Here is a 21,328-nt window from a genome sequence, read left to right as displayed (position 1 = left end):
AATTGTTGAAAGAATTTCTAGCAACCAACTAGCGTAGTGTGTCTGGGGTTCTATGATTGTAACTGTATTTATGTAACATCATTAATATAATTTTAACAATTTTTTCCTATGCTTGGCAAATATGATTGTCTTAGAATCACGTTAAAATCGGTGAGAACACAGATTTGTGAGAGAACAAGGAATATTTTTGCAAGTGATATTGACAATATTTGTCTGATAATTTCCATGATTTATTGTAGAAAAACAATTTATCTATAATACTGTAATGAAAATATTCTAATAGCTGAATTTTGTTTTTATGTGTAAAATAGGTCCAACAGCAACCCTTTTTGGTTTTTATTCATACCCCAGAAACATTGCATAAACAACAGTAAATCAAAAAGCGATTTATCAAGCAAGGGATTAAATAAACCAGATTGGGCCCTAAAGTAAGAAATTAATGAATAATGGATATTCAAGGATGATGCTTTTACTTGTTGCTTATCCTCCACAATTGAAAAATGTATCCAAATGATGGAAAGACCCCCACAAAAGAGTATCTAGGTTACAATCCTCACTCTTCCACAACTGAAAAAGTGCATTGAGAATAACCTTTCTAAGCTTTGCTTTGAGAGTTACTCATTGCTTAAGGGAAATGAAATGCCCTCTGAGTGTTGTAGTGGTTGTTTAAATACCCTGTGTAAAGCTATAATGAATCTCTGTAGGAAAGCAAAATGTCAACAAAAAAATTGTGGGCTAACAAACCCCCTATTTTTTGAATTATTATTAACACTGGAAAAAAAAAAAAAAAAAAAAGGTTGTACTTACAGGAACGTCAACATATTTTGCAGCTGCTTTCACCTTTAGAAAATTAAAAATAAAACAACAACACACAGTAAGTGCTTACTACTACAGATTGTGTGCAATTTTAGAATCATGCACAGAAAGAACAGAAGGACTGTAAATTCAAACACTTACCGTGAATGAAACTAATGATGAAAAGAAAGTGCCTTCATCATATCTCGACAATTTAGACAGCACACCTTCTAACACTGAAACAACCTGGAGGAAAAGCACAGAGCAAAAGCCAAATGCACAATGTGAGAAGTTAATATTTTGAATGAGAATGTGAGTTTTTCTTCCTCAAACGTCTCCTGTTCAACAAAGCAAACTGATTTGATCAACAATTTGATCACTTTCTGTCACACAAAGTGCTGAAATCATGGAGAACATTATTTTTTCAGCTTCCTTGATGATCCAGCTGATAGAAATGACTGTTTAACCACTGCAGAACTAGAAACCAAACCCCACTTTTTTCTTAAAAACCCATACCACTTTGCTGTCCCTATACTGCATGGTTAAATACAGGAGTGTGTGTACCCAGGAGTGGTACAGGTTAAATACAGGAGTGTGTATTCTGGGTAGAAAATACCCTATTTTCTAGGACCACAGTTTCTATGATCACAGTTTCAAAGATGATGGAACACAATTGTTAAAGCTGATTATCTCAGTATCAAGTTCCTCTCATCTTTGTTATTGAAAAGAAACCCAGCGCTGATTTCATCCAGAAGTGTAATTGCACTAGTGAGTTCTGTCAGCGCATCTTCAGCAACAGCAACAACTGCTGCATGGCCAACAAGGGGCAAGAAAATGTAGGCCCCACATTTCTGGTATGGTGGGATTCCTTTCCCCAGTGCTTTCACCCGTGACTCTCTGAGGAGCAGGACTCCCCAAGCAAGAGGCGTCTAAAGATCTTTTTGCCAAAATTTGTTTCTGACAAAAAAAATCTCTTATTAATTGCATTAATTGCAGACTAAATGTTAAAAGTTTCCAAAAAGCCTTAATAAAAATAAATCCCTTTCTCATGTTCCTGTGAAGCTATGTTGCTTAAGTAATTCATGGTGTATGACATAAAGGATGTCAGCCACTGTATGCGTGCACATTTATTTTACACATATGAATTGCCTTCCAGTTTATATAAAGATTGTTTTAAAAGTCATCCCTTGCTCCAACACAGTCATTCCCACAACCACGAGTATCATTTTATGAGTGTGAGGACAGAACAAAATTCCATCTGGCATGCTGTTAATGGGCACTGTAACAGTGTCACAACAGTGTCACCTCCAGAGGAACTGAGATCATCACTTTACAATAAGCCCTGCTCTTAACAGTTCAAGGAGCAGGAGCAAGTGCAAGCCTACATTTGTCATTTATCAATCTAACCTGTCATATTTACAGTGATTAATTAAGACACTAGTATGCAGGCGCTGATCAAGGAATTAAACCACATCACAAGCTACCAGAGAGAATGGTGGTTGCTTCCGCACACCATGCACAGTTTAATTACAGTTCCTTTATTAGACCAAATACCATCTCTCTGCCTTGCTGTTGCATGTCTGTGAGAAGCCACTGCTCATGCACTGCAGACTCCCATACTTGTTTTATCTGACTGGCAAGGATGCTTTCTGCAAAAGGGTGTGAAATCTTATTGTGCGAAGATCCACTATGGAAGAGGATAATATTGCAAACAACATGGTGCCCACATTGCCAACAAATGGTTCCAATTGATGGCAAATGGTTCCAATGGTGCATCACAAAGGATCAGAAATCAAAACACTGCAGTGTCAAGGACATCCATTTAAATAAAAACGGTAGTTATGAAGCTGGAAACTTGTTTTCTGAGATCTCACTGTACAGACCTGTGAAGCTCTGAGAACATTTCTGCCTACACCTCCGATTCTCTGAACTGGTTACCCTGAGACGTGCTGCACTTTGTTTCACTGTTTAGTGCTATTCCTGTCATTTGTTAAATTCTTTAGCTTGGCAAGTCTTTCATATAAAATTCTCAGTCTAATCTTTACTAAGTAGAGTCTCACTGGAGTGAAAGTACTCATCATTTCCATAGATGACTTGCAGCTAAAAACAAATATTGAAACACTTATTCCACTGGAATACAAAGGAAATAATACAGAGACAAAAACTAAAGAGTAATGAAAATATATGACAAAAAAAATGAACTTGCAGGGATATTACGCACATTGATGTGCTTTTTTCCTGGTCAAAACCAAGAGTGAAACTTCAGCCTTCCTCAGAGTCTTTCCACTTTGGAACAGAAGCAATCAGGATGTCACTGGCATTTCATATCTCAAGTGAGGAGAGATTGGTTAAGCTCCTAATGATCAGCCAATGACACAAAATATTTGCTTTCTGTTCTGAGATTTCAATCTCTTGTAATAGTCTATGTGATAACTAATAATGCAAATTCCTCTTTACTGATGGCAATCATCTCTAGAATTTGTATGTATATCCAGAAGAACTATAATTATTTTCCTCCTTGTTCTGTAATTCCAGATATATTAAAAACATATTAAAAGGATTAACTTCTAATAGCATAATTTGCTCTGATTAAATACCACCCCCCTCCCCCCAACCCCCCTTCAATAATTCTAAAAAATCTTAACAGGTCTGTTCAGAATGATGACAAACTATAAATCTCAGAACTGCCAAGTTGAACCATTTGTAGCTATTTTTACATTAATACACCATGTTAGAGAAGAAAATGTATATTTTTCTACTCATTTATCAGCAAGTGGACACATTTTGCTTCTGTAAGAATTCTACAAAAACTTCCTCTTCAACTCATGTGCAAGTGTGGTGGAGGTCAATCTGAAAAGAGATTCTTCCTCCCCCTCGCCCCCTGCCTGCAAGCTCTAACAAATGAAAACAAAAGCATAATGAAAATATGACCACTGTCCTAGTTTTTCTCACTAACTCACAATGTGTGCATGGCTAATTTCTCCTACTCTGAAAATCAGGTATTTCTGGGTAATTTGTAATTCACAGATTGCAAAACATCTTGTAAAATGTTTCTGTTCTGTCATTATTCGCCATGTCCTTCAAACAATTAGTGACTGAAAGCTTTTTCTTTTATATTAAGCACTTAAGACTTTTACTGGAGTCCTATAGTAACACAAGACATTATTTAGGTTTTCTTCATGTATTCTCCAAACATATTTTCTTTTTAAATATTAAAAAGCCTGCAAAAACAATTTGAAGAAGTAACAACATATACTAATGTATATTATTTTAAATTAAATGGTTTGTGAAGTAAAATCTCATTAAAAGGTTATACCAATAATCTAGATGTTGTCCATTTCTCTCTATAAAAGTAATTTAAATACTATTTGATGATGGAGAGAAATTTTTAATGTGGAAAATTAAACAAAAAGTAGAACATGCTATTACCTAAGATAACATTGACATAATCATGTCTTACCAGTTCTATCTGATTAGGAAGTTGCATAGAATTTTTTTACCAGATGGGTTATAAAATTTTATTTCGTAAATTCATATTATTCCTCCCCAACTCCCCCCCCCAGCTCATTGTGTATAGCAAACCTGTACAATACTTAAAGACATTTTAAAAGTTCAGTAATTAGAGAGATATTTTCTACTTTTTTATAAGTTAAAATCTTAATTGTTTTACCTTTGAAACAAGAAGTGAAATAATTTCTTTAACAGTTTCTTCGACCAAGTCATCTATTTTTGAATGGTACTGTTGCTGTTTTTCAAAAGATAAAGAAGCATTATCATGTATATGAACACACACTTTTGTCATAAGTCATAAATGGTACAAAGCTGATAACCCTGCCAGATCAGATTTACTTAAAATTATCATTTTGAACATCAGAAGAACAAACCCTTGAAAACGATCCACCCAATCAACACTTTCTTACATTCTGTGTTGAAAATTTTCCCATGTACACTGTTGAGTTAAGCAGCTAATGGGGTTATTATTTAGATGAATTGAGTTCTTATTCTTATTCAGGCGAAGGAATGTGAAGGATACTTTTTGTCTTCTCCTATATAATTAAGGTGGCTATGTATTTTTTTCTAAAGGGTTGGTTTAGCTGGAGAAGCAAAAAGACTAGAATAAGATTTAATTAATACAGCATTTCATGTCTGACAACTCTCATTCATAAGTTATTTTAAATGTCCTCTAGAAATAAAACGAGCTTCAATTGTTCACCCTAAAAGAGCCTTTCTGTTAGCACAGTGAGCTGCAGTTTATACAGATCTTACAATATGCTCAAGCAAGGGCAAAATTAAAATTTCATCAACAAAGCAGAATAGATGGTAGCAAATTAATAGGCCATAAAAGGCATAATAAAACAGACTTCATTCTCCATAGTCTTTTTCATAAAGAAGGTGCCTTTAAGTAAATGCTTTTAAAATAAATCTGAAAGACTTTTTAGATAATACTACAGAGTTCCCTCCTCAAATTAACAGGAACTAGGGATCCCATTCTGTCAAGGAGACACATCAATTTAAACAGTAATTCTTCCTTAGAAACATTTATCTGACAGTAAAGATTGTCCCCAATAGCCACTTCACAGAAAATGTGACTTGTAAAGACTAACCCTATCTTCATAGTTCAAGGCTACTTGGAACAGCTAACAGCACAATGCTCAGAGTAAAAGTGCTGAGGTCAGTACAAACATTAGCCTAACTTAGCAGCTGCCAGATGAATAGTTTTCAGAGTTTTTAAAGGCTATTTTTCATCTGTCTCAGAGTTGCCATACAAATCAAAACATTAAATCTGATCTGCTTAATGTATTTAGGAATGATTTTCTAAATGGTACACCTACTAAACTTGCATTCAAATTAGAGAAAATAAGACTATGAAATGTGTTTACCCATGCACGAGTATCTGTTCCACATACTAACTACTGTTCTTAATGTGTGTTAAGTTTTGGTTTTAATTTCTTCATGAAAGTTTAAAAACACTTGGAAAATATGAATACAGGTCTCAGACAAATATGAGCCAACAATTCGGAAGAGCAAAAGAATGTAATAAATACATTAAAGAACTTTCCATAGTTCCATATATAATTGATTCTCGCTATATTAATGCCTTGACCAAGATCTGCTAAGGACATAAATGATCCAAAAACTGTCTGTGACATTGTGGTTTACAGAGTCTTCAGAAGGCAATGATTTCTTAGTCTCTAAAAACAATAAATTATTATATTACCACAGATTTATGTCAAAACCATACATATTCCTATAATATGCGAAAAATCACTGTGGTCCTCCCATAAAGCATCTGCAAATTTAACTCAGCCACACATTAAATTGATGAATCTATGTATATTCTAAAATCAGTTCCCACATTTTTGCTTTCTTATTAATATTTTTTCTAACATCAGAGGGAAAATATAATTTTGTGTCAATGGAATATAATCTGTAAGTAACTTCACTATGTGACCCAGAAAATCAATACAAAAATCCAATAATTCAAAAATCACAAAAAGCTTCAAAAACTTTTTTTTTTTTTTTTTAAAAATATGATTTGACTTTTTAAACCTGAATTTCATTTTTTTTTTTTTTTTTTTCCAATATTTATTTTGCAAACCATGAGATCAGAAATTCTTTTAACCCACTCCTCTCCAGTGCCAACTTCCATCAAAACAGACACCCCTGACAAAACAAATTTTCAGACTTAGGAAGATTACAAATATTGTAGAATTCAAGATAACATTGTAACAACTAACAAGGTAGTATACACAATCCCAAAATCAGCAGTCTCCAGCTTTTCTACTTCTGCCAACCTTACTCTGTGAGAGCAGACAAATCCTCACTCCTTTCCCAAATACATTTATGGATAGTTGTGCCCTTATATTCTTCTGCTGGCTGATGTGATCATGGTCCACGTGGAGTCTGAACCTAGACATGCCAGCTCCCACAGCTGAATGGTTTGAATGTATAATGTTGTGGAGTCTTTCAGTGTGATCCCAAAGTCTCTGAAGGATCTCAGGATAATGCAGAATCTAGCTCCGGCTTTCCAGCTGCCCTTGAGTAACTCAGTAAAATACGAACAGCTGCAGCTATAGGAGGTACATTGGACAAAACCATGCTTAGCTGCAAAGTGTCACGGGACATAACCCAAAATGACTTTCTAGATGGTCTTCAAAGTTTGTCTCTATGTTCTTAGTAACAGGCCTAGTACTGATATTTGAAAGGGGACAAAGTATTTTAGTGCCTTTGGACAACTGTACTATTGGGAAGAGAAGAGTTCATTCCTAAATCCTGTGATGATCAGCTGAGAATGGTAACTTGCTCAGTATGACAATCTGTTCTGTTCCCTCACTATCCCAATATTGGAGTTGACTTTTTAAATTATTTGTTGTGTTTTTTCTTTTTTCTTTTTTAATAAAAGGATAATAATAAAAAAAAGCTTTTCAAGATTTTTTTTGCTTGTTTTAAGGTTGGATGACTCTGAAAATAAATTGCACATGACCATCTCAACCAAAAGGGTTACTGCCAACATATAACAATACTACCTGCATATTAAATTTCTTCTGCACTTTTGCTATCAAATCAGCTATAAACCTCTATAATTTATGCAGCTAAATGAGTCTTTGAATTTTATGAAAAAAAATAGCTTTAGAAACAAAGCCCATCAAATCAGAGTTCACTTTTCCTTTTATTTTTTTTTTTTATTTTTTATTTTTTTCTATCCAGAGCACTAGCTGTGGTATATTCCACTGAAATGGCACATCACTCATTTTTGCCCAAATAGAAAAGTAGTGTCTCTCTTCTTTTATGAGCATGACAGGGAGGCTGGAATTCTGAAACAACTAAAATATCTTCTGTGTATATTCTGCTACGAGCACGGAAAAGTGTAGACCAATGGCATTTACTCCATTCATACTACCCAGTTACACAAAACAACAAATAAACTCCTGCTCATAATTAACTACTTGTCTACCTCTGTGGCCCTATATTCTGCTAGAGTCTTGCCTCCAGCAATATTTCCTGTGTGATTCTTGCCTCTCTACCATACCCCAAAACTTGAATGTTACCAGAATATTTCAGTATCTAGATTGTAAAGTTAACAGGCTTTAAAATATTTATCCCAAATAACAAAGGCTGAAAAATCTATAGATGAATGAATGTTGTGTGACAAAAAAGGTCTCCCTTGCTGCTGCTTATTCATTTGACTCAGGATACATGGGCTGTTAGCTTCCAGTTCAGGAAGGAAGGATGTGGGATACTGTTCAACATGCAACTACTCCAAAATGTATGAAAACACATGCACTGAAACTAAGGAGCTGAACAGGCAACTGTTTGAAAAATAGCAGCAACTGGTATGTTACTTAGCTGTGTCACTGTACCCTTCCGCTGTGCCCCATGAATTGCCATTCTGTTGGCTATGAAGAAGGCTGGGGGCACCACAGCTGGCTATGCCTTCATAGCCAGGCTACGGGGATCACAGTTAATCTGAGAAAAGGCAATTCTCCCTTGGACATTGCTTCTCAAACCCTCTTAAGGTGGCTGCCAACCAATGTAAAGGCATCCAAACAATGTACTAATTGTGCCAGTATCCAAATAACGCTATGCTTCTCTTAGCTTTTAAGATGATATGAAAAAGGGAAGGAGTGGAGTCTTTCTCAATGGCAGACTTGGGGACTCAGTTTCTAAGAATGGACTTACCTGGAGGACATTTGGGAAGATGCTGAGAACTAAATGGAGTGACATAGGAAAACTAGGAGACTTAATCAAACTTAAACTCTAAACTCAGGGTGCTATTACTGGTGACCATGACCAGAATGACCTAATGATAGGGTAAGTAACAATTCCCTCCTATCTGACAACAACGGGTGAAAACTTCAGATGACTCTAACTGAATTATACAACTGCTTATAGTTCTGTATAGTGACTGAAAAGATCATGCTGTATTCAAAGAGATGTTTAAGTCTATCAATTTAATGAAATAACACCTCCCATCACTTGGAGAGTAAGTTCTAGAAATAGCCATATGGATAGTCAGTGTTGAGTTTTAGATGAATGAAAAGCCCTTTAATATATTTTTTTACTCAGGCCTTATGGAAACTTTTTCTTGACTGGCATAAAGGACCACATCTGAGATCAAAATGAAGACGTCAAGTAGGAGTAATTGGAAATGCCAGAGCTCCTATAGAGGAGCCCAAAATGCAACTGTTTATGTCATGAAATGGCTCTTCTGCCTTCTTTGGCAGATGGACAGATTCCCGAATTATTTCACCAAATAAATCTTCAAGCATTTCAAGCAACTATGATATCAACTACAAGCGACCGAAATGCCTATTTTTTACTATTATTCTGAAACAGCCTTGTGAATAGAAGAAAGTAAAAGTTCATGAGAAAATTTCCAGATTGCCTTATAATTTCTGGTATATGAAGAATTTGAGATTCTTTTGTTTGATTAGATGAATGGGGATGAAGATTTAATTGGGGACTTTGAAATAAGTACATATTTTATCACAGGTAAAAAAAAAAAAAAAAAAAACACTGGAAGCATTTGGGGTCATGGTCAGACCTCGCAGAGAATAAGGGTTGTATTTCTGTTTGGAGGTTGATAGAGCTTGAAATGAATGATGGAGCTTGAAAATCTACAGAAAGAGGAGATTTCAGAAGAGAATATGGTGAGGGTCTGCAGTCCAAAAGGTAACTGTGAATGCTGAACTTTGTTTCTGAGGGGGACAGGCTGAAAATGCAGGAGATACAATGCAGAGCAGGTGAAGGGGATGGTGTGATTGTGGAAAATGAGGCTATAGCATCTCTCTGCAGGTCTTTATGGTGGCATTGGTATTGCTCTTTCCTCAAGAAGGGTGTGCAAACATGCAGGTTACTGCTCAGACACTAAGTAAAAGATGAATCAGGCAGCAACACCTATGGTGAACAGTTGCTAGTTGTGGTTAAATTCTGATGAGCATGAAACAAGTTGTTTGTTGCTATTTTGCTTCACTGAGAGGTGCAAGAGTCTCTTTACTTTGTAATGCAGTAAAACATGACACTGGGTCTGAAAAGAAGAGTGAAGAATTCATCTGGAACAACCTTAAGAGGATGAATGAGGAAAGCAGAATTTAGAAGCTGATGATCTAGCAAGGTCAGTCTGTAAGGGAATTTCTAGGGCTAGGTTAGCAAACAATAACAACAACAAAATCACCACTATTTCCACTTAGAATAAAAAATGGAAGTTAATAACCAAAGAAAAAATGGAGGCTAAAAAACAATGAAAAAACACTTACCCATTGACTAGCAAACTGGTTCATGTCATGGAAAACCAAAAGGAAAAATAAAGATGACAGGGTAGAACAGGAAATGATGAATGTCTCATTGAATTTCAAAAAAAAAAAAAAAAAAAAAAAAAACAATTACATTGAATACACTAACTCAAAAAGATGAATCAATAAAATGAAAAGCGCAGTACAGAAATGGGAAAATCAACAGAAACAATATGACCAAACAACCTAATGTAAACCTGTCCAAAGCAGACATTTTTTTGTTGCCAAGTTCTGACAAATATTTTTACCATCTATCCAAAACAAGATTACACTAATGCATTAGTACTAATGCATAGCAAGAAGAGTTTTAATTTTATGCTGGTAATCTCACCAGTGTACACAGTATGCCCTTTTTCACTTTGCATATTATTCCTGCTGAGAGTGACAAAATTGGAAGTAGAGTAGTCAGTGAAGCCTGTGTTTCCTTCAAAAATACATCAGTGCTTCAACTGTGGAAAATCTACAATCCCAGTAGCAGATGACTACCAAAATGGTCTCTGACTTTGGAAATCAAATAAAAAATCCCATTAAATTAGCTGATTATTTCTTGCCTCTATTTTCAGCATGTTCCCAGGCATGAATGCTAAGTGTATGAGCCAATTAAAACAAATTTTACTCAATTAAAACCTGCCTGCAAATGACAATGTTTTGGCTTTATCTTACTATTACAAAAAACTCCTGAAGAGGACTGATGATCTGTAACTCAAGAGAAATTCCCAGAGCGGCTGTGAATCAGGAAATCCTCTGATTGTCTACAGACTTACAGGTCACAGCAAATAAATTACAGAAGCACTCTGTGTCTTCTCTGGTGGAGGATGAGGGGTAGTGTCTTGAGTGATGCTTCTAAGGAGCAGTCTATGCATGCTCTTGTACAGAGTGCTACATGACACTTTTCAGTTAATTTGATATTAATCTTTTAAAGACAGTCCATGAAGTGAGACATTTCGGATTAACATAGGAATTAAGCATACAAAATTTCACTTACCTCTTGCCCTCCATCCAGAATGCAGAGTTTAGCTGTCTGTTTTTTGGCATCAACTAAGACATTAAACATTGTACACAGAGAAGAAGGAATACGCAAGTCTGTTGATTTGTTTGTCTTTTGCAGCTTGAGTTCAAATGCAATTCTTGTTCTGTTTATTAAAACACAATTCATAAAATGAGTCTCTCTGATAATTTTGAACAACCATTACAGAAATGTTTAAACCTTACTAAACATGTTGACTTAACAATATACATGCACGTGAGGAGATTTTAGAAATGAAATTCTGTAAATGCAGAATATCTGCCCATTCAATAAACAATTGTATTGATGGTAATCTCAAGGTTCTTCACTGCTTCAGCTAATGCATTTGAATAATAAAAGTATTATCTTCTTGCCTACTAGATAACAATATGTTTCCTTGTATGGTGACTAAGAATAATTTAAAGCAATGAAAATACCCAACATTTTCCATCTCTTCTATATTAAAATGTAGTTTACCATAACAAGTGCTTGCTTCTAAGAAATATAATTCAAAAATCTTCCTTTATTAGAAAAGAGAATCTCATCGAAGGAGTTTATTATTAAGCAAATATGAATATTTATATTGAAACATAAGATATATCATGAGATTCATAATACAAAAAAAAAAAAACAAAACATTTTCACACCAGTACAAATAAGGAGTAATGTCAATAAAATAAATGTAATAGTTCAGAATACATAAATATAAAAATGTTTTATTTCCGCCCTTATTTGTAAATGTGCATAGCAGAAATTGACACAGTATTTTACAAAATGGGAACAGGTATTCCCATATCAAAGGTTTTCTGTTTCTTTAGCCCTCCATATCAGTGTTCTAAATTTTCTGTTTGACATTGTTGAATTGTCTACAAACTTTTTTTTTTTTTTTTTTTTTACTTTTTCCTTATTCTCTTATTTTTTCTAAATCAGTATTTCATATGTTTGGACTAAATTTTCTCTGTACGTGGAATCATGGCTTCTGAGGCATAATTATAACATGCAGGTTAAGAAAACCAACCAACCAACCAAAACAAAACAAAAACAACATTATGCTTTTTGTGTAATTTCCAGACAGTGATATAAAACTTAGTTCTGGTTGGATGGTTCATAGATGCTCTTCCTTTCTTATATGAAATGCTGTATCCTCTTTAGTTTGCAATATCTTTCTTAGAGATAGTACTCTAAAATGATAAATGAACTAGTACCATTAACTGAACGTAAAGACTAACATCATAATGGAGAATTGAAATCTATATATCTATATCTATATCTATATATTTTCAGCAGAATTCTGAATTTTTTTAGCATTTGCCAAAAATATGGAATGGAAACAAGATGTGGTTCATTGACTTTGTAGTGGGTTGATGTGGCAAGGTTTTGGTAGCAGGGGGCCATAGGGGTGGCTTCTTTGAGAAGGATCTAGAAGCTGCCCCATGTTTGGTAAGGGCCCCCCTGCTGACCAGAGCCGAGCCAATAAGTGATGGTGTTTTAGTTTTGTTGTATTTGTTCAAATATGCTCTCTGTGAGTCTGTGGGAGCATATTTAAGACAGCCCCTTTCATCATATTTTCTTCCTGCTCCTCATTGAGGAGGGAGAGTTAGAGAGCGGTTGTGGTGGAGTTTGGCTGCCCACCCGAGTAAAACCACCACAGACTTCCAAGGGACTGCTCACATATTCTCCTTGCTATTTTGCAGATTTTGTCAAATTGCTGGTTGTTATGTGCTGGGAAATACACATTTCATGATCTCTTTCTACTTACCCTGATTTCTGTGATCTTTCCCTATATGTCTGCTGCTGCTCATTGCAGGAAACAGGATTCTGGTACTGATGCACATCTGTGCACCAGTATAACTGTTCCTATGTTAATTTTCAAATCTCTCCCTATTTTCAATTGGTCATTTCAACTGTACCTTTTAACGCAGGCTTCTATCATGTCAGTTGCCATGAGTTTAAGTCTCTGTTCTAAATGGTGGGCAAATTCTGGTTCTGGCCAGTGAAGATCAAAAACAAACATCTGTAGAGCATCCAGTTTCCAAAAAAGATCTTCTGAAGTAGCTGAGCCATTTCTATAAGAAACAAAACAAAACAAAATCCCCAACAGACAGAAGATAAATCTATGGGTGTCTATCCCATTTGTCACAATATTATCCAGGACAATAAGACTTCATTATCACCACCCCATCTTCCTCCTTCATTTCACTGTATCTCATCATACAGTTGCTCTTATTCTGAGGATGTGAAAATGGCAATGGGAAATTTAAAATAATTCCAACTTTTAGATGAGAAATACGGCAGGTTAAGGGAGGTTAGGTGGGATGATGGGGAACATGGAGAAATGATGTAGCCCAAATTTCAGATCAAGACTGGAAAAATAAAAGATAAATGAATATTAATTTGTTAGGACCTTTTAAAATGGTTAAGATTTTGCATATGTTTTCTTCCTTTCATAAATCAGGCAAATAAACCTACCAAAGAAATGAGGACACTAGTAGTAATATCATAGAAAAAAAAATACCCAGACAAACAGTCCCTTGATAAATACTCTTTATTTTAAAAAAATTAATAAAATCAGATCTTAGTAAAAAAAAAAAAAAAAAAGGGAACAGAAACCATTTAAAGAAGTTTGTGCACAAACAAAACAGGATTAATATGGTTCTGTGTCACCTCAGATTGTCCATGTTTTCAAGTTCTTCTTCTGCCCTGATCCAAACACTAAATTTTAAGACATTTACTTGTAAAACACAGGAACTTAAGGATAATGTTAGCAGTAAGTATGGTTACACTTCCACTGTCAATGTGAATTAACTAATATTCTCATGATGTTCTGTATTTCAAAACACGGGTTATTGCTTAGGCAGCCACAATACTACACAGAACAGCATTTCAGGATGTTAGTGACACAAACAACAAAAAGTGCCTGGCAGTCTTAATTAGAATTCAAATAGCTTAAATGTATCACGACTGTAATTTTCTTTCTTCTACTTCATGGCAAATGAACACAATTGCCAAAGTGTAAAGTGACCCCAGCTCTCATGGAAGGAGCCAGTGAGTGCTGAGGACTGGGGAGAGTCAGTTTAAAAAATAAACAATCAAAAAGAAAAACAGAAAAGACCTCTAATATCTGACTGACTAAAGCACTCCTCAGCAGCACTAACACCAGGCCGCACCAGGCAAGCAGTGACAGCAGGTAGTAATGTGAAGCAAGGCCTGAAGCACAGCACATGCTCAGGGCTTAGGAGAGGTGGCACAGATGCAGCAGGAGCTCTGCTTTGGTCCTACAGCACCCCACCGTCTTCCAGATCCACACAGATGTCCCCTTTTCACCTCCGTCTTAATGCTACCATTACTTCAGAGCCATCGATGAAGACATCGATGCTGTGCTGTCTCATTGCCACAAAGGACAGCCAGGCCAGGAGGAGAGGGGAGCCATGGAGAAGCTGGGTGCACTGACACCTGCCTAAGGAAAAGGCTGGGCCCAAGCGACTGACTTAAATGTCTCATGTTTTGATGTCTTCACAATGCACAGGAGGATATTCCACAGTTTCAAACAGGCCTTGCATATTACCATGTTTATTTTCCCCACTTATTTTCAATAGTAATTGCTAATTTTACATTGTACCGTGTTCCTGAAAGAAAGCAGCAGAAGCAGGAAAAAGGCCCAAGAGACAGATAAGATTACCTGGTAAGGTTAGAGCTGAGTGGGGAGTGCTTTTATACACCACTACGTTTAATTAAGAAATATCAATAACAAACCACCAGAACTCCTCAAAAGTCTACAATTTTGTTGGACTGTTTCTTAAGTTACATGACACCAAATATTGAAGATTTCATGATATCTGCTTTGTACACCATCAGTGAATGAAGCTGTAGATGCTACATTATATGCAGCATTAATCTGAAAATGACGGAGTCGATTTTTGAGACAGATGGGGTAAAAGAAGACAAATAATATAGTGACAGAACTGGGGGCAATGCCAGTTGGTATTACAGTTGATAAGAGCACATTTTCCAGAAAACAAAACATACTTTCTCAAGAAAGAGAACTACTATTTTTCATCACCAGATCATACAATTTAATCATTTTTTATCCCTCCATAATTTCTTCTTTTTATCCTAATGGAATTCCAAATGAAATTCTTTAAGACTCAGGAGGATTCATGTGCTCTCAATAACATCAATGTATTCTTATGCACGTTCACTCCCTGGTAGCCACTTAATTTGGTTTCATTATACTACCAAGTAAAGTTTCAAATTATAATAAATGTGGTAATAGACACAGGTTCATGAAACACTAATTCATTCTGTCAGAACCACTAATTCATTCATTCTCTTCTCATAGGATTTTGATGTTCCATTCTTCATTTTTTTATGCAGCATTGTCCAATGACATTTGGATTTGACTACTGTATTATACTAGTCAGATGGGGAAGGAAAATGAAGTGCTACAACAGAAACTATTCTTTCCTAGTTCACACATCTAGGCACAAATATCCAATTTATTTGCTTGCTGCTTCAGAGAACTGTGATTTCAAAAAACTTGTAACTGCTGTTTGTATAAGATACTTGCTTTATTTGGACTTTATGATTTTTTTTCTGGCCCTTATTCTGTAAAAGCATTGCAAATAATATTAATTGTCAACACATACCTCAATACCCTGAAGAGGGTCTCCAGTCTGCAGATTTTCATTCCCTATGAATAGCTGGTTATGTCACTTCAGAGTTTAATACTCCATAGAATGGAACATGAAGAAAAGCCAAACACAGTTTTTAACTCCTCCTGGCAGCAGGAGGTATTCCCACATTCAAATCAAACCACCAAAGCATTTGAATCTATGTACATAATTGCAGAACCATTTCTTTGCATAGGGACAGGAAAAATTCTTGGCTATCGTAAGGTTTTTATTTGAACACCTATGATAAGGTACTTCAGTCTAATGAATGGAATAATATTGCTCTGTCAGGAAATTGAACTGCTACTTTTTTTTTTTTTTCTTTCTTTTTTTTTTTTTTTTAAGCTATACTCAATTTAGTTACTTATCTATCTAAAATTAAGTATAAACTCCATTGTTTTGCTGGTCAAGACTTAAGCTTTTAGCACTAGTTCCTTGTGAAAAAGGTCTGTCTACTATCTGTCCACTCTTTAATTGGGCCATAGCAATAATAGCAATAAGAGGTTTCCAATAGTTTAAAGAGGTTCCAATGGTTATGCACACATTCTAATTATTTTTTACAGCAATTTAATTTTGTAGTTGGTCACACTCTGTCGTGGGGATTGCACCAGGTGACCTCCAGTAGTCCATTTTAACCTAAGTAATTCTATGGCTTTATGCTTCTCACTGTACAGAACACAGGAAAAAAAAAAAAAAAAAAAAAAAAAAAAAAGACATTATATTTCTCCAAAACCCTTCAGAACTTTGAACAGCTCCTAAGCAATTCACTTGTCCACTGACAGCTGAACAAGGCAACTTTCCACTACCTAAGCAGTAGCTATGAGTCAAGCGGTCCACTAATAAAGATGTGAGATCAGTACACACACGCAACTCCAGAGTAGACACAGAATATTTCAGTTCTTCCTTAGATGTCAAACTCCATAAGATAGCTTGGAATATGAAAGTATAGGAAACAAGTGTCTAAGGACATTCTCAATCAACCAAAAGATCCAAAATATACAGCTTCCAATCTTTTAGAATTTTTCAAGAGAAATATAGTGATTTTATGAATTATTGCAATTATATATATTTTAAGTTTATGACTGAATTATAACCTGTTCGTGTTTTGTGGGGAGTGTTACAAAACAGGGCACCAGTTCTATGTTCTTTATGATCCCTCAGTTTGTGAGCTCCAGCTCTACTACCTCCCATGAATATGCATATTCAAGGCTCAAAAAAATATCAGCTGAGAATTCTTTCAACAAAAAAAAAGCATTTTCAGTAATTACAGAATCAATGGCAATTGCTCCAGCTCTCTACTTTCCATCAGTAGGTGAGGGGAAAGACTGGAGTAGAGCTTTGCCACAGCAAATAACAGCTTGTGTGTGGTCCCTCAAATATATTAGGGTTAGAGCTACCTCTCAGTTCCTCCTACTTAGTTCAAGACTGAGGCAATTTCAGGCTTAAGCAAACAAAACATTTTTCCTAATTCTTCTTTCTTCTTAAATGAAACTATTTTGGAAGAAATTAAATATGTCCCATAGCATTCATTCATCTTCCAGAATGCTCACTAGGAGCTTGCTATACGTGCGTTGAATTCAAAACTCCATATTCCACAGGAAAAAATCACCTCAGTAGTTTCACTACTCTGTTACTTTTACTTATGGCTATGTTTTTAACTACCCACCCTTAAAAGCACAAACAATTGCCACCTTCCACTTTATCACAGGCAAGCACTATGACAGGGTCAAATGTGGCACTACAGATCTAACCGCCCAAAACAGTGCTGAAATGTGTCCCCATGCCTTATTCAGACAAACACACAGAGAGGTCCAGCAAGAGAGCTCATATTCAGACCACACCTTTGTGTGCGACTGTCAAAGCATTGCGACTGCTCCCTCTGCCACTCAGTATAGCTGGGCCATAGCAGGAACATTTCCTTTGGTTTTGCCTACTCTGCTTGGTAGAGAAGACAGAAGTGTCCTCCTGCAAGCACGTATCTTATCCTATGTTTCTCCAGCCTTGAGATTCACTGAACCCGATGCTCTACACTGGCATAAGATAGCAACAGACAACCTCAGGTTCATACCTACAATATTTTTGGTCAGTTAATCTATGCCATGCCTGCACTGAAAATATTAATAATAATATACAAATAACCTGAAGAATTAAAATCACCCACAAATCTAATTTTAAAGCCTGGTCCAGAAGAGGTAGAGAAATTAAATTTTTAAAAATGGAACAGAAATGCAACTTAAAGTAATGATTTGAATTAATGAATAATTAAGAAATGCCTCATTCTGTCTAATTAGAAGCTTTTACAAAATATTCAAACTTTTTTTTGTCCTTTTAGGAGATTATCTTTAGCCAAATGCAACAGTAATTCGCAGTGCGCTGTACGTCTAGCCAAGGTGTCCTGTGAGTTATCCTCTCCAGAGACCAATCAAGAGAAACAGACAACCACACAGAACACTTTCCTCTTTTCATCTCTTTCCAATGCCCAATAATAAAACAACTAAGCTAAAACAACTGGAAATGAAGTAACGATCTTCTTAAGATCTGTTATAAGTAGTATAAATGTATTTCTCCAAAACATGAGATGAAGGAAAAAAAAACAAAACAAGTTAATTAAAAGTGATAAACAATATTCTCTAGTAATGTTCAAAAGGACTCGAGCAATTTTTAAGTGATACAGGGGAAAATATTGTAAGATTTATCAATAATACACACAAAGAAATGCCTAACAATATATTTTCATGTCTTTCTATTCAGCAAAATTTCTTAGGTAGGCATGTTATCAGCTCTGTTAAATATGAACAGACTTGACAGTCTGGACTTAAGAGCTCCTATGCATACAAACTCATAATCATATACTAAGGCTTATATACTAGTAAAGCTTGGAGAATATGATAACTCTTCCTACTACAACTGCAATAGACACAAGACTTAGCAAACATTTAAAAATAACTCCGTTTACTTGAAGACTTTTTTTGTCTCAGTTTTCTTGCCTGTAATTCTTCATTGTTTAATTCAACTTAATAATGATTAACTGGCTAAAATCATCACTTTCAAAGAGAGAGAAGTCCAGCACAAGATAGTGACATACTTAGTCATCTTCTTGCCAAAGCTTCAGCCATGAGGCCTGGAGGAAGGAGCACAGTGGATGGGGAGAGAAGAACTTGGGCGTGTCAGTTGGAGCCACCTGCAACCACTGACAAACGAGATCCCTGGCTCATGAATTTAGGTGCTTCCATTGACTCTGTACAATATGCCACCCTAGTGCATTTAAGGTGGGTGTTCCTCATAATGAAAGGGAAAGCTCACAGGAAACAGGGGTTAGAGAACAGGAACTTCCCATTGGAGAATTTGGTTACTTCCCATTGGTTACTTCCCATTGGAGAATTTAACTAGAAAGAGGGACCTCTGTTTTTCCTGAAAAGACTGGGGTGGGAGCAGTAGGGAAATAAACACTACTCCCTTCTTTCATGTAATCACAAAAACAAACAAACAACCAAAAAAAAACCCTTCCACTGCTGGAAGCTGAGATGCTGTAATCAGCAGGAAAGAAGAAACTCATTAGCTTGGGAGGAAGAACAACTGGCTTCACTCAAACTGGTTTTGTTTTTTGATTCAAATAAAATATATGGCCATTGTGAGAAGTTACCTGGCTCTTCAGTTGGATGCAGGTATGCTGATTCTTAAAATACTACCTGAATTCCACAGTATTACAAAGGTAACTTAATACTACCTAAAATCTTGAAAGTAAATGTACACCTCTTTCCTAAAATAGAACTTCAAGGCTCTACTTTTGGGGAAAAAGAAGGTGAAGAGTTGCCTAAAACAGAGCCAGTGCCTTAGCAGACCTTTTCTTCTGGCATGCTGCAAAGGGCAGCTGAAAGGGGATGATGGCCTTTTGGAGGTCTTGTGCAGACCCCACACCTGGAACAGCACTTGTCCCCACTTCTCCTCAGAAGCTGCAGAACTACTGCAAGTGCTTACAGCTCACGTGAACCTCAGTGCTCACTGATGCTTTCAAAACCTCACCAGTTAGTTTATGATGTTATTCATACTTTCCCATATACACCACATACCTTAATTCTAGAAGCTGTGCAAGGGGGAGGTGCCAATGGCTGAGTTTCATGGTACTCAGATTTTCACAACATTGTCTAGGTATTTATTGCTACACCAAAGCCTTCATTTAGAAGAGATCTACCAGTATAATCCTCCAACCGGAATCCATCCTTATTATTTATTAATTATTATTATACTTATTATTACATGCGTATTAATTACTGGGGTTGCTAGAATACAGACTGTGAGAAGACCACATCTAGAGTTATAACAACTCTGAAAGCTATTCTTAAAAAACAAGTAACCCTTGAAAGGGCAGGAATAACTAGACAAAGGTCAGTTAGACAGAGTAGCTGAAGACCAAATGGCTTGTACTCAAAACTGAAATGACTTGCATAAGCACATCAGGAGAAATCTAGAATTATTTATAGGACACACAGAAGGAACCAAAAGGCAAGGTTTAAAAGGGTTTTTGTCAACTTTTAGAGGAATTAGCAGCAGAAAAACAATCATAATACTCAACAGACAACTGCCAGACATCTGGCAGAGCACAAACTGTCAACTCTCACAGTAATGGATCTGAGTGCTTCTTAGGAGTGTCTAACTCAGTCACAAAACTTCAGAAAACAATAGTTTGTCTGAAATTATATTATCAGGCTTTGTGTGTTAAATATATATTCTCTGAAGTTATTTACATTCATATTCTAATAAAACTCGAGCTAAAACAGTGCTCTTCTTGAGACTTCCTCAAATATATATGAATGTGTCCACACACAGAGAAATCTGGCCTGTAACTATGGAAGCACCCCTGCAGAACAGGGCCTAGCATATCTGCTCTCTCTCTCCCCCTCCCTCTCTCTAAAGGAAAGAACACAAGTGTCAGAAAAAAAACACAACATATATATATATTTGAAATAGACAAGGAAATAGATATGCTTCTGTTCTGGGTACTATTTAACCTTTACTATTTCCCTGTAGTATAGGTATTTATTCTATAAATATTTTCAGAACCAATTTATACATAGAATGAGTTAATCAAACCCAAGCAAAAATATGACAGGCTGCCTCACTTTATGATCTAAAATAGTTCAAAAAGTTCCAAACTGCTTATTAATCGAGAAGAGTAGTTAAGTTGCTTAGGGCATAAAACTCCATTCATACTACGACAGACCTTTGCCAAGTTGATTTTGTATCAAGTTTAAGACTGCTACATTTTAATGCACTAGAAAGCACAACTCACTAACAGTCCATGCTTGGCTCACTCCCAAGAAATAATAATTTCCAACTCAAGTATCATAAACACCATGCAATCCAAATACAGCTGCACAGAACACTAGCAAGGCCATGCAGAGCTGACATACAGTCAGAAGGTTATTGAAGAATACACACGTGGAGTCATACATAGAAGTCATCCAGGTTGGTGTAGAAAAGCTAGGCATTTGTGGAAGATTAAGAGGCAAACTTGGAACTTTTGGAAGAGCTACATTAGGAAGACTGTTGCTGATGCTCCTGTG

At 36.0% G+C, this 21,328-nt stretch overlaps 1 protein-coding gene across 22 annotated transcripts in view; it reads right to left on the bottom strand.

Moving 5' to 3' along the window:
- The window catches only part of CADPS2 (calcium dependent secretion activator 2), a 315,235-nt gene that overhangs the window by 32,619 nt on the left and 261,288 nt on the right, over positions 1-21,328 (bottom strand). For 7 of the 22 annotated variants that reach the window (XM_035331949.1, XM_035331962.1, XM_035331982.1 and 4 more), the window contains 5 exons: positions 13,005-13,160; positions 11,074-11,221; positions 4,466-4,540; positions 958-1,041; positions 808-840 (listed from right to left, as the gene is read on the bottom strand). In XM_035331949.1, the coding sequence (XP_035187840.1) occupies positions 808-840; positions 958-1,041; positions 4,466-4,540; positions 11,074-11,221; positions 13,005-13,160 (496 nt within the window). Of the gene's footprint in view, positions 1-807; positions 841-957; positions 1,042-4,465; positions 4,541-10,052; positions 10,137-11,073; positions 11,222-13,004; positions 13,161-21,203; positions 21,324-21,328 lie in introns of all 22 variants that reach the window. The other 15 variants (XM_035331849.1, XM_035331865.1, XM_035331874.1 and 12 more) reach the window with 5 other exon arrangements.

The sequence above is a fragment of the Oxyura jamaicensis genome, chromosome 1 (genome assembly GCF_011077185.1).
Source record: "Oxyura jamaicensis isolate SHBP4307 breed ruddy duck chromosome 1, BPBGC_Ojam_1.0, whole genome shotgun sequence".
Classification (NCBI taxonomy): Eukaryota; Metazoa; Chordata; class Aves; order Anseriformes; family Anatidae; genus Oxyura; species Oxyura jamaicensis.
Note: the sequence above shows the minus strand (reverse complement) of the source record. Positions and strands in the feature narration are given on the sequence as shown.